Here is a 13,385-nt window from a genome sequence, read left to right as displayed (position 1 = left end):
CTGGTGCCTCATTGGTCCACAAAGTCCAACTCTGCAGCCCCATTGGTCCATAAGTTGACACGCTGATACTCGTTCTGCATTCTGCTCTTGGAAGTCGACCAGAGCGGTCGGTTCGTGACAGAAGGAAGACTCCGAGAGCCAACAGTAAGACCATTTTCCATGCTTTTAGCTCGTGTGTATGGATGAGAGCATGATGTGTGTGTGTCTGTTTTTTGCCTTCGCGCCGCATTCCGTGTCTACAGCAAGACTAGAGGTGATCTAACCACAATGTTTCGCGTCTGGCTTGCTTTCGCTGCCGTTTCTTTCTCTCCGATGAGAGCGCTAGGGCTCTCCACACCTTCCTGTCAACAGTGAAGCGCGCGAAAGGACATCAAACGCGTTTGTTGTGACTGTCCAATCTCACGCCTCTGTTTTTAACATCCTGATTTAGTCCGCCTATTTAGTGAAGTCTGGGGGGGGTTGAGATTTATTTTTCTTGATGAGTGCGATGGCACTCACTTGTTGTTTCCAGGCGTTGATGTCATAGTTGCTGACGTCGATCATAATTAAATACATTAGCAGTGCCACATTTCTTATTTGTGGGCAACCCTAATGTTGTTGTTAATTGAATGGTTTCCCTAGCACCAAGATGTCACTGAATTTGATTGTATGCACGTTACTGGGCATATTCACTGCAGCATCTGCTGATGGACATCTTCCACCTGAAGGCAGCAAGTTTACCTATTGCCGCGGCAAGGCTCTCTACAAAGTCAACTTTGAGGGACTGTGGCAAGATGATGTACAGGATGGTCCTCTTCCTCCTGAGGCTAAGTTTTCTCCCTTCACCATTGCCAGTCATGATGCAGAGTACACGATGTGGAGGCCAGGTTTGAAGGCTAGTGAGGGAGTCAAACAAGTAGCTGAAACAGGAAACAATACATACTTGAAACACGAACTTCAGATGTACAAAGATGGTGGTCATGTATATGATACTAGATATACAGGTCCTGTTGGTGCTGCCGAGACAGTACATGACTACGTGCATGTCGATACTAAATTTCATTTTGTTTCATTGATCACAATGGTGTTCCCAAGTCCAGACTGGTTCCTTGGGGTATATAACATTGATCTATGTGTCAGTGATACTGCGAATTGGATCAAAAAACGAACCGTCAACTTGTATATTTGGGACGCTGGTACTGACAGTGGCAAGAATTTTACTGCTAAGGATTATCCAACAGACCCGACTGAATATATAACACTGATCATGAGATCGGATGATCCTTATACTTCGTTTTCTTTGCCAAGTGATCATTCTGACCCAATGTATAAGTACATACCCAAGTTTGCAACCGGTACTATTGAATTGGTGAATGTCACTGATGATGATAAACCGAAATGTCAGGCATTGGGTAAACAAACCTATCACGTAGAGTTTCATGGTGACTGGACTGCAGCCAATCATCCAAAGACTGACTTACCTTCAAATGCCATGTTTTCGCCACTCGTGGTCGCTGGACACAACATGGACTACTCAATGTGGAGTCCAGGAATGTTGGTTAGTCCAGGTGTTGAAAAAGTTGCTGAACAAGGCCCACCAGATGTCCTTATTGGTGAACTGAATAATGCAAACGGAGTTTTTAATCATCAAGCAGCTGGAGGACCAACCAGCTCTGATGGAGAAGTCGATCTATATGTTGATGTTGATATGTACCATTCGTACGTCTCAGCAGTTTCTATGATCTTTCCAAGTCCCGACTGGTTTGTTGGTATCTCTTCAGTGGATTTGTGTGATGGTTACTTTTGGAAGGATGGACCCATTATTGTCCGTCTTTTACCTTGGGATGCTGGAACTGAAGAAGGGATGGCATTTAATACAACTAACGATGCAACAGACCCTCACGTGGGCGTCAGTCTCATTACCACTGACACTATGGGAGCATTTTACAATCGTGCTCGTCAGCATATACCAGCAATGGGTACGATCACGCTGGTGCGTAAGCAAGGTAAGCCACTAGTCTAACTCTAGCTCTCGTCCAGGATTGATGTAACTCTCTTTCCAGATCCTCAGACTGACTACAGGAACCTGCTGCAGACTTGGAAGAATGCATTCAAAGAACATCAAGAAGAGTTCGAGAAGTGGCAAAACGATGAGTGTCCTTCACGTGATTAACACCAATGACACCTGTCTGGACGATTAGTTCATTGTCCAATATCAGCTGGGCTGCTTAGCATGATGACATGGTGGTAGAACTAGATTTGAGTCGGTGTCTGTTTTGTGTGCTGTTTTTGCTTGAATTGTCTGTTTGTTCCGTTTCCAGTTATATCATTGTAGTTTTGAATGTTTACAAGTTTTGGCTTGTAGGTAAAAGGAAAAATGTTTCAATATCAATCAAACGTGTTGGAATCTTGTAGTCGTATCCTAATGTCTTATCACAAACTCCTACCTTCTGTACACTTTTCCTCTTGATTTAATTAATTAGTATGTACATGTGGACAATTTCAACTCTTATCGGTCAGTGGGTTTGTATATGAATATATGGATATGCATGTGCATACACTTGTTTGCTGAACATTAAAATAACGTAATTGCAAACCCATAATTTTTGTTTCAAAGCCTAACCTCGCCCCAGACGCAGTTTTATTGCAGCCCAGCCCCGGACTGCACACAACACTGCAGCTAGAGCGAGGCTAACTCGAAGAGGGCCGGTGAAAGAGGTTAGAGTCAAGTAAGATAAGTGAGATATTTCCGGAAATCCTTTGCATTCTGTAGGTAAGTATATGTAGAGTAGGTAGGAACATGCCTATAGCTAGCTTGCATGTTCTGTCTAAAAAATCACTAATGATCAAACATCCAGGCAGTAGACAGACACACATACAGACATACCGTCATAATTTTTTTCATTTACAGAAGAGATTTAGGTGGACCGGAGGGGAAAGAGGGGGTCTTTTTCACATTACATCTGACGTCAACAAACTGCATCGATCTACCACCACAGAGTAGTGATCACAAGGTGATCATATAATATACAAGCAAATAAAACAAACTCACTTACAGCCATGCACATACATGTCTGTGTTTGCAGATTGAAGTTCTCAACCGGTTACAATCACAGTAGATGATGACGTCATATCAGGTATAACACCATGCAGGATCAAACATCAGTGGGATCGATCTTGTACGCTGGTGGCATACCAGTTGTAACAAGCGATGCCAGCAAGAACGAAACATACTCGATGGAGTCTATTCAATGGGTCTTCTTGGATGTCTGTGTCAACTGGAACTTGTTGATGTGCACAGTTATATGCTGAATAAAAATTTGTCCGGATTCTGGTGCCTCATTGGTCCACAAGGTCCAGTTGTAATGCTTCATTGGTCAATAAGCTCACGCACAAGTACTTGTTCTGCATTCTGCCCTTGGAAGTCGACAAGAGCAGTCGATTTGTGGCAGAAGGAAGGCTCCGGGAGCCAACAGTAAGACCATTTTTTATTGTTTTAATTTGCTTGTGATGGATGAGAGATAATCACATGATGTGTGTGTCTGTTTTGTTGTCTTCCGCTGCTTAATGTGTCTACACAGAAGGTGTAGAGGCGATCTAACTGCAATGTTTTGCATCTGGCTTGCGTTAGCTGCTGTTTCTTTTCACAATCTCACGACTTGGGTTTGACATCATGATTAGTCTGCCTTGAAGTCTGGGGTTTTTGTTTGCGAATAAATCAAGCGAGAGAAGTGCGATGCCACTCACTCATCCTTTGTTTACACGCGTTGATACTGTGGATGTAGATCTTAATAATAATAATAAGCATAATAATATAATAATAATAGAAAGCCTTAGCAGTGCCACATTCCTGTTCTGTGGGCAACCTTAATTAACTTTGTTGTTAATTCAATGGTTTCCCTAGCACAGAGATGTCACTGAGTTTAGTTGTATGCATGTTGCTGGGCATAGTCACTGCAGCATCTGCTGATGGACACATTCCACCTGAAGGCAGCAAGTTTACCTATTGCCGTGGCAAGGCTCTCTACAAACTCACTTTCGAGGGAATGTGGCAAGATAATGTACAGGATGGTCCTCTTCCTCCTGAGGCTAAGTTTTCTCCCTTCATCATTGCCAGTCATGATGCAGAGTACACGATGTGGAGGCCAGGTTTGAAGGCTAGTGAGGGAGTCAAACAAGTAGCTGAAACAGGAAACAATACATACTTGAAACACGAAGTTGAGATGTACAAAGATCAGGGTCATGTATATAATACTTTATATACAGGCCCTGTATATGTCAATGAGACAGCACATGCGTATGTGTATTTTGATACTAAATTCCATTTTTTGTCCGCAATATCAATGGTGTACCCAAGTCCAGACTGGTTCATTGGGCAATCTAACATTGATCTATGTGTCAGTGATACTGCAAATTGGATCAAGAAAGGAACCTTCAACTTTTATATTTGGGACGCTGGTACTGACAGTGGCAAGAATTTTACTGCTAAGGATTATTCAACAGCCCCGGCTGAAGATATAACACTGATCATGAGATCGGATGATCCTTATACTTCATTTCCTTTGCCAAATGATCATTCTGACCCAATGTATAAGTATGTACCCAAGTTTGCAACCAGTACTATTGAATTGGTGAATGTCACTGACGATAAACCAAAATGTCAAGCACTGGGTAAACAAACCTATCACGTACAGTTTCGAGGTGACTGGACTGCAGCCAAACATCCAAACACTGACTTACCTTCAAATGCCATGTTTTCGCCACTTGTGGTCGCTGGACACAACATGGACTACTCAATGTGGAGTCCAGGAATGTTGGTTAGTCCAGGTGTTGAAAGAGTTGCTGAACAAGGCCCACCAGATGTTCTTATCGATGAACTGAATAATGCAAACGGAGTTTTTAATCATCAAGCAGCTGGAGGACCAACCAGCTCTGATGGAGAAGTCGATCTATATGTTGATGTTGATATGTATCATTCGTACGTCTCAGCAGTTTCTATGATCTTTCCAAGTCCCGACTGGTTTGTTGGTATCTCTTCAGTGGATTTGTGTGATGGTTACTTTTGGAAGGATGGACCCATTATTGTCCGTCTTTTACCTTGGGATGCTGGAACTGAAGAAGGGATGGCATTTAATACAACTAACGATGCAACAGACCCTCAAGTGGGCGTCAGTCTCATTACCACTGACACTTTGGGAGCATTTTACAATCGTGCTCGTCAGCATATACCAGCAATGGGTACGATCACCCTGGTGCGTAAGCAAGGTAAGCCACTAGTCTAACTCTAGCTCTCGTCCAGGATTGATGTAACTCTCTTTTCAGATCCTCAGACTGACTACAAGAACCTGCTGCAGACTTGGAAGAATGCGTTCAAAGAACATCAAGAAGAGTTCGAGAAGTGGCAAAACGATGAGTGTCCTTCACGTGGTTAACACCAATGACACCTGTCTGGACGATTAGTTCATTGTCCAATATCAGCTGGGCTGCTTAGCATGATGACATGGTGGTAGAACTAGATTTGAGTCGGTGTCTGTTGTGTGTGCTGTTTTTGCTTGAATTGTCTGTTTGTTCCGTTTCCAGTTATATCATTGTAGTTTTGAATGTTTACAAGTTTCAGCTTGTAGGTAAGAGGAAAAATGTTTCAATATCAATCAAACGTGTTGGAATCTTGTAGTCATATCCTAATGTCTTATCACAAACTCCTACCTTCTGTACACTTTTCCTCTTGATTTAATTAATTAGTATGTACATGTGGACAATTTCAACTCTTATCGGTCAGTGGGTTTGTATATGAATATATGGATATGCATGTGCATACACTTGTTTGCTGAACATTAAAATAACGTGTAATTGCAAACCCATAATTTTTGTTTCAAAGCCTAACCTCGCCCCAGACGCAGTTTTATTGCAGCCCAGCCCCGGATGCAGTTTCGGGGATGGAAGCGCCGGACTGCACACAACACTGCATCTAAAGCGAGGCTAACTCGAAGAGACTTCAAGAGGGCCGGTGAAAGAGATTAGAGTCAAGTAAGATAAGTGAGATATTTCCGGAAATCCTTTGCATTCTGTAGGTAAGTATATGTAGAGTAGGTAGGAACATGCCTATAACTAGCTTGCATGTTCTGTCTAAAAAATCACTAATGATCAAACATCCAGGCAGTAGACAGACACACATACAGACATACCGTCATAAATTTTTTTCATTTACAGAAGAGATTTAGGTGGACCGGAGGGGAAAGAGGGGGTCTTTTTCACATTACATCTAACGTCAACAAACTGCATCGATCTACCACCACAGAGTAGTGATCACAAGGTGATCATATAATATACAAGCAAGTAAAACAAACTCACTTACAGCCATGCACATACATGTCTGTGTTTGCAGATTGAAGTTCTCAACCGGTTACAATCACAGTAGATGATGACGTCATATCAGGTATAACACCATGCAGGATCAAACATCAGTGGGATCGATCTTGTACGCTGGTGGCATACCAGTTGTAACAAGCGATGCCAGCAAGAACGAAACATACTCGATGGAGTCTATTCAATGGGTCTTCTTGAATGTCTGTGTCAACTGGAACTTGTTGATGTGCACAGTTATATGCTGAATAAAAATTTGTCCGGATTCTGGTGCCTCATTGGTCCACAAGGTCCAGTTGTAATGCTCCATTGGTCAATAAGCTCATGCACAAGTACTTGTTCTGCATTCTGCCCTTGGAAGTCGACAAGAGCAGTCGATTTGTGGCAGAAGGAAGACTCCGGGAGCCAACAGTAAGACCATTTTTTATTGTTTTAATTTGCTTGTGATGGATGAGAGACAATCACATGATGTGTGTGTCTGTTTTGTTGTCTTCCGCTGCTTAATGTGTCTACACAGAAGGTGTAGAGGCGATCTAACTGCAATGTTTTGCATCTGGCTTGCGTTAGCTGCTGTTTCTTTTCACAATCTCACGACTTGGGTTTGACATCATGATTAGTCTGCCTTGAAGTCTGGGGTTTTTGTTTGCGAATAAATCAAGCGAGAGAAGTGCGATGCCACTCACTCATCCTTTGTTTACACGCGTTGATACTGTGGATGTAGATCTTAATAATAATAATAAGCATAATAATATAATAATAATAGAAAGCCTTAGCAGTGCCACATTCCTGTTCTGTGGGCAACCTTAATTAACTTTGTTGTTAATTCAATGGTTTCCCTAGCACAGAGATGTCACTGAGTTTAGTTGTATGCATGTTGCTGGGCATAGTCACTGCAGCATCTGCTGATGGACACGTTCCACCTGAAGGCATCAAGCTTACGTATTGCCGCGGCAAGGCTCTCTACAAACTCACTTTTGAGGGAATGTGGCAAGATAATGTACAGGATGGTCCTCTTCCTCCTGACGCTATGTTTTCTTCCTTCACAGTCGCCAGTCATGATGCAGAGTACACGATGTGGAGGCCAGGTTCGAAGGCTAGTGAGGGAGTCAAAAAAGTAGTTGAAACAGGAAACAATACATATTTGATACACGAAGTTGAGATGTACAAAGATCAGGGTCATGTATATAATACTTTATATACAGGCCCTGCATATGTCAATGAGACAGCACATGAGTATATGTATTTTGATACTAAATTCCATTTTTTGTCCGCAATATCAATGGTGTACCCAAGTCCAGACTGGTTCATTGGGCTATCTAACATTGATCTATGTGTCAGTGATACTGCAAATTGGATCAAGGAAGAAACCGTCAACTTTTATATTTGGGACGCTGGTACTGACAGTGGCAAGAATTTTACTGCTAAGGATTATTCAACAGACCCGGCTGAAGATATAACACTGATCATGAGATCGGATGATCCTTATACTTCATTTCCTTTGCCAAATGATCATTCTGACCCAATGTATAAGTATGTACCCAAGTTTGCAACCGGTACTATTGAATTGGTGAATGTCACTGATGATAAACCAAAATGTCAAGCACTGGGTAAACAAACCTATCACGTACAGTTTCGTGGTGACTGGACTGCAGCCAAACATCCAAAGACTGACTTACCTTCAAATGCCATGTTTTCGCCACTCGTGGTCGCTGGACACAACATGGACTACTCAATGTGGAGTCCAGGAATGTTGGCTAGTCCAGGTGTTGAAAAAGTTGCTGAACAAGGTCCACCAGATGTCCTTATTGATGAACTGAATGAAGCAAACGGAGTTCTTAATCACACAGCAGCTGGAGGACCAACCAGCTCTAATGGAACATTTGATCTATATGTTGATGTTGATATGCACCATTCGTACGTCTCAGCAGTTTCTATGATCTTTCCAAGTCCCGACTGGTTTGTTGGTATCTCATCAGTGGATTTGTGTGATGGTTACTTTTGGAAGGATGGACCCATCATTGCCGGTCTTTTACCTTGGGATGCTGGAACTGAAGATGGGATGGCATTTAATATAACTAATGCTGCAACAGACCCTCACGTGGGCATCAGTCTCATTACTCCGAGCACTATGGGAGCATTTTACAATCGTGGTCAGCACATACCAGCAATACTAATGGGTACTATCACCCTGGTGCGTAAGCAAGGTAAGCCACTATTCTAATTACTCTAGCTCTAGTCCAGGATTAATGTAACTCTCTTTCCAGATCCTCAGACCGACAACAAGAACCAACTGCAGACTTGGAAGAATGTGTTCGAAGAACATCGAGAAGAGTTTAAGAAATGGCAGAATGATGAGTGTCCTTCACGTGCTTAACACCAATGACACGTGTCTAGACGACTAATTAGTTGAACGTCATCCAATATATCAACTGGGCTGCCTTAGCATGATGACATGGTAGAATTAGATTTATGTCGATGTTGACCTGTTGTGTTCTGTTTTTCTTTGAATTGTCTGTTTGTTCAGTTTGCAGTATCATTGTAATTTGAATGTTTACAAGTTCCAGATTGTATGCATAGTAAACTAAAAAACTGTTTCAATATCAATCAAATGTGTTGGGATTTGTAGTCACATCCTAATATCTTATCTCTCACACTCGTATACCTTCTGTACTTTCTCTTGCTTATGTGGACAATTTCAACTTTGTCATTGGTATAAGTGGGTTTGTGCATGTGCATACAATTGTTTGCAGAACATAACTTTTAAAGTAAATAAAATAAAAATAATAAAAATTCTATTATAATAATTATAAAACAATAATTATTTAAAAATAAATCAGTAACTTATAATTACAAACCCACAATTTTTGCTTAATTGGAAACACATGTAACTGTAGGCGAGTAGGCAGCGTGTATGTATTGAAGTAAACATGCAAGTAGCAAGGAGAGATTTCTTTGTTGCAATGGAATCGGGAAGTCACCGTTTGAGACTAGATCGACATGCAACGCGCGTAGAAACATGGAAAACTTTCAACCAATTGAAGCAGCACAACAGGATGTAATGCCAGCAGAGTTTCAATTGAGAATGTATGTGAAATCTTGAGTCAAGTCTGTTGCCTTTGCACCCATGTAAGTACATGCAGTGTCAGTTACAGGCAGCCACATGCGTATGCATACGCAGCTATACCATGCATATTTTGTTGTAATTAATTAACATACTGTAATATATCAGTCACATGTAATTATACTACCGCCTACATATATACTGCACTTTAAGTTTATTAGCTATTCTTACATCCATAACTCAAAAGTTAGAACCCTCACAAAGATGTTGTTGACGCACATGTCACAGAGAGCCTTAATTACACAAGACATTATATGACGGCTGACTGCATCTTAGTTTGCCTGTTGCACAGGAGAGACAGTTGTCACTCACTACTAGATACAGCTAGTGTTGCAAGATACTGTGAATTTAAAGCAACAGGCAGAGACTCAGCCGGCTGTCTCATAATGGCTGGTATAAGGCTCTTTGTGACGTGTGTGCATCAACATCATTGTGACTTAATTGGGCTCCATGCCACTTTTCAGTTGTGGATGTCAAAATAGCTAACAAACTTCAATTCATGCAGCATGCAGGTGGTACAGTGTAGTGGAACTATGACTGATATTACAGCAGAAGACCTTGATTATGGCCAGTCTGCTGCTAAAAATATCAATCAGGTGACAAATATGACGCAACTGAGACATTCTATAGTGCACAAACAGTGGCTGTGCTCTTACAGATTAATACTAGAATTGTTAGCATTTAAGCGTTCAATCAGTTCCTAACCAAATAGAATCACAATTTCTATTCAAAACTATTTGAATCAATTGTTTTGTTAGACTTCATGCAGCATCTTCACTCATACTTCCTGAAAAGAAATCAAAAAAGGTTAGATACATTTGTCATTTCTTAACTTGACTTAATTCAGAGATGATGTTCAGTTGTGTCTAACTGGTAATGTCACATGCTTGTGAATACTCACACACAATGACTTGCAGTAAAGATCACATCATTAAAATATTAACTCGAGGGTCTCAAATATATGTTAATGCATGGTAGGGAGACTATATCCAGTTTATTGACCGAGGTCTTGAGGGGCTTCCAAGATAATTAGCCGAGGCGAAGCTGGGGCTAATTATCGAGGAGAAAGCCCCTCAAGACCTCGGTCAATAAACTGGATATCGTCGACCCTACCATGCATTAACCTATTTGTTGCATGTTTAACATCCTAATGTAATTAGAATTCATAGATTATTCAAGTTGAATTAGAGTGGTTGTGTATTGCAATGACAGCTAAAGTTTTATGTCAAACAACCACATTTTGACTGCTGTGAAGTGTTCTTGATGTGCACTTCAGTTCCATAAGGCCACCAAGTATTAGTACAGTACAGTAGCCACGTGTTTTGCCAGCGTGATGTCGGATCAGAAAGAAGACCGTAATAATGACCAGGACGACGACTTTCAGTCGCTAACAAAGATAAGACGCATTGGTTCCAAAAAGCTTACCACTAGTACTAGCCAGCTTGACAGCAGATTTGCTGAAAAGAGGATACGGACAAAGTACAGGAGTACAGCAAGGGTACGATTTGCAAGAACATGACTGCCTGCAACAGTTGGGTGATGCGAATATTTGAAGGTACCGACAGACAGACTTTCTCTAGATGAAGGATTCACAACTAGATGCAGCTAAACCACAGATGGATTGTCAAAAAGTCTGTTACATTTACGTTGAGCACGGATCCAAAAATCATAGTGGTGGACTAAGTGATTTACGGCATCCAAACAAAAAAGTCACAAAGTAAATTATAGTCAAGCTCCAACGTGACTCTGTAAGGTAATAGCATTTTGTGGTTTGTCGTTTATCAGATATGCTAATGAAGAAGCTGGTGACCGTTGCCACGTCAAAATTTTGGATCTCTACATAAACATTTGTTATCTACACCTTCATTTGGTCCTTGGTATTCAAAGCAAGTAATCGGTCATAACACTTTGGCTACAATGATGAAAGTGATGACAGCGAAGCTGGTCTTCCAGTTCGAACCAACCACGCTCTTCGAGCTACTAGTTCGACAAGGCTGTTTCAAGCCGGACTTCCTGAACATGTCATTCAAGGCAGAACCGGCCACAAAACCCTGCAAGCACTGAGACAATACCAAGAGCCATCTGCATTGCAGCAAATGGCAGCCTACAAAGTTTTGGATAATGGCCATGCACACACAGATTACACTGACGCAAAAGTCAAGGAGTCCGGAGAGACAACGAAACAGGCAGATCAGCTCAAAGTAGTCCAGGTTGAACAGCCGTCTGAAACGGGAAGAGAGAATCCAGCGCCATTTGTCATTTCTGACTGCGTCTTCACAAACTGTAGTACTGTGAACATTATTATTGGTAAAGAATAAGCTTGCAATCTAAAATAGGTATGCCCGTGTATTGATTGCTAGTTGGTTTTCTTTTTGCTATTTTTTCGTTAAGTTATAGTTGTGTTTTATGTCACTACGCAGTATACAGATATTGACTGGTCAATAAACGTTTATTGACCAGTAAACGTTTATTGACCAGTAAATATACAACATGCGGTTGGGTTGCTATGGCAGGAGTGTAACATAACGAGAAAAAGAATCCTAGCAACTGGCGGAATAAACATCCAAACATGCAACAAATCTATTAAATAGTGTTAGATCTCTCATTTCTGTTTGTCTTGCTAACCACTCGACACCTCATTTCGTAACTAAACACGTAACATCCACTGACACAGGCACAGTATATCACATGTACTGATTTCATGCATATATGACTGCACAATTATTAGCTACGCATAGTGCAAATCAACAGTGTAAAGGTACAGACTTGTGACTAGCACGAAATTTGAAACATTATCATATCATATGATTCAAGTTGAGTATATATTAGTATTATGCCTTAATAATACGTTTCAAGCAAGCAAAGTGTACCATCCCTTTACGTTGTCAACTAATATTTTACTTACTCTGCTGCTGCTGATCAACGGCTTTTGATCAATGGCTCGTTTTGATGGTTTTCTCATAGGTTTGATAGCCCACTTGTCAACTGCTGTTGACTGAAGATGAACACGTAATTCAGGATCTGTCACATTACGATACTCGTTTTCTGCCTCCTTGATCTTCTTAATACGTTTACAGTCCTATTATAGACAATCAACTGTTACACTGACTCAAAAGCAAAAACTGAGTAATTATTAATGCTTTCTGTGCTTACAAAGTAATAGATAGTAAGTGAGGCTGGTACCCAAATAATCAGAGAGAATATGAGAACAGCAGCAACGATGTTGTCGCGGAACCACTCAGCTAAACAAATCAGTTCTCTTCAGTCAGCTGCAATGGAACTATTGTTAATGCTTACCAATTCGATCCAAACTAATATTGGTAATGACATCCCAAAAGCGTTCCAGTGGATCCTGAACGATATCTTCGCACTTTCCCTATAGCAATACACGGCCATGCAGTCAGGCAAAATCCAGCCAATTGTTTGAGCCGCCTTACTGCTAAACACATTCCTTGGAAGTTGTTGCAAAAGGATCCATCATCAACTTTTAATTCCATAGAAGTGACAGATGATGAACCATTAGCCGTGTCGAGTTGCAGGGGTGAGCATAAACTAGTGGAATTTGTTGCACAGCAAATCAAACATTTTTGGTCGTCTGCATACCAACAAGTAGCATAAAGTAAATGAAGAAAAACCTGTTACATTCAATGCTCTGCCTACCCTTTAGACACTCACAGCTGACCATATAATGTTGCTTACAGATATTTATGCAATTTCCATTTTTACATATTCCTCTGCAAAATAGTAAATTACACACTACGCAGTTGCCATATAACGTAGTTGATACCCAGTGCCACAAGATGAGTCATTTACTCGTTTGGGAATCTTGTCTGGACAAGTTGCTAGTTCACCTCTAAACACCAGTCATTAGTGGCACTTATTTGTGTTAGTTAGTTAGATAGAGAAGTCACCCGCAATATGT

General features: G+C 41.1%; 4 protein-coding genes across 5 annotated transcripts in view; 3 read left to right on the top strand and 1 right to left on the bottom strand.

Moving 5' to 3' along the window:
- Nucleotides 1-17: 17 nt before the first annotated feature.
- On the top strand, nt 18-2,386 carry LOC134195404 (uncharacterized). Its single transcript, XM_062664427.1, has 3 exons — nt 18-144; nt 622-1,985; nt 2,043-2,386. The coding sequence occupies exons 2-3, from the start codon at nt 629-631 to the stop codon at nt 2,150-2,152; spliced, it is 1,467 nt and encodes a 488-aa protein (XP_062520411.1). The 5' UTR covers nt 18-144; nt 622-628; the 3' UTR covers nt 2,153-2,386.
- Nucleotides 2,387-3,315: 929 nt separating this feature from the next.
- On the top strand, nt 3,316-5,647 carry LOC134195525 (uncharacterized). Its single transcript, XM_062664561.1, has 3 exons — nt 3,316-3,454; nt 3,884-5,244; nt 5,302-5,647. The coding sequence occupies exons 1-3, from the start codon at nt 3,345-3,347 to the stop codon at nt 5,409-5,411; spliced, it is 1,581 nt and encodes a 526-aa protein (XP_062520545.1). The 5' UTR covers nt 3,316-3,344; the 3' UTR covers nt 5,412-5,647.
- Nucleotides 5,648-5,892: 245 nt separating this feature from the next.
- Nucleotides 5,893-8,961, top strand: LOC134195657 (uncharacterized). Of its 2 annotated transcripts, XM_062664719.1 has the most exons (5): nt 5,893-6,015; nt 6,190-6,292; nt 6,365-6,753; nt 7,183-8,546; nt 8,607-8,961. In XM_062664719.1, the coding sequence occupies exons 3-5, from the start codon at nt 6,530-6,532 to the stop codon at nt 8,714-8,716; spliced, it is 1,698 nt and encodes a 565-aa protein (XP_062520703.1). In that variant the 5' UTR covers nt 5,893-6,015; nt 6,190-6,292; nt 6,365-6,529; the 3' UTR covers nt 8,717-8,961. The 2 variants fall into 2 exon arrangements, with proteins under 2 accessions (XP_062520703.1, XP_062520704.1); XM_062664720.1 differs by lacking the exon at nt 5,893-6,015 and having other exon boundaries at nt 6,291-6,753.
- Nucleotides 8,962-10,073: 1,112 nt separating this feature from the next.
- The window catches only part of LOC134196016 (ADAM 17-like protease), a 7,825-nt gene continuing 4,513 nt past the window's right edge, over nt 10,074-13,385 (bottom strand). The window contains exons 14-21 of the mRNA XM_062665098.1: nt 13,375-13,385; nt 13,251-13,316; nt 13,124-13,197; nt 12,901-13,058; nt 12,761-12,839; nt 12,617-12,705; nt 12,369-12,542; nt 10,074-10,250 (exon numbers count right to left, since the gene is read on the bottom strand). The exon at nt 13,375-13,385 is cut by the window's right edge and continues 97 nt beyond it. Of these exons, the coding sequence (XP_062521082.1) occupies nt 10,242-10,250; nt 12,369-12,542; nt 12,617-12,705; nt 12,761-12,839; nt 12,901-13,058; nt 13,124-13,197; nt 13,251-13,316; nt 13,375-13,385 (660 nt within the window). The 3' untranslated portion in view covers nt 10,074-10,241. The remainder of the gene's footprint in view (nt 10,251-12,368; nt 12,543-12,616; nt 12,706-12,760; nt 12,840-12,900; nt 13,059-13,123; nt 13,198-13,250; nt 13,317-13,374) is intronic.

This window comes from Corticium candelabrum, chromosome 20 (genome assembly GCF_963422355.1).
Source record: "Corticium candelabrum chromosome 20, ooCorCand1.1, whole genome shotgun sequence".
Taxonomy (NCBI): domain Eukaryota; kingdom Metazoa; phylum Porifera; class Homoscleromorpha; order Homosclerophorida; family Plakinidae; genus Corticium; species Corticium candelabrum.
Note: the sequence above shows the minus strand (reverse complement) of the source record. Positions and strands in the feature narration are given on the sequence as shown.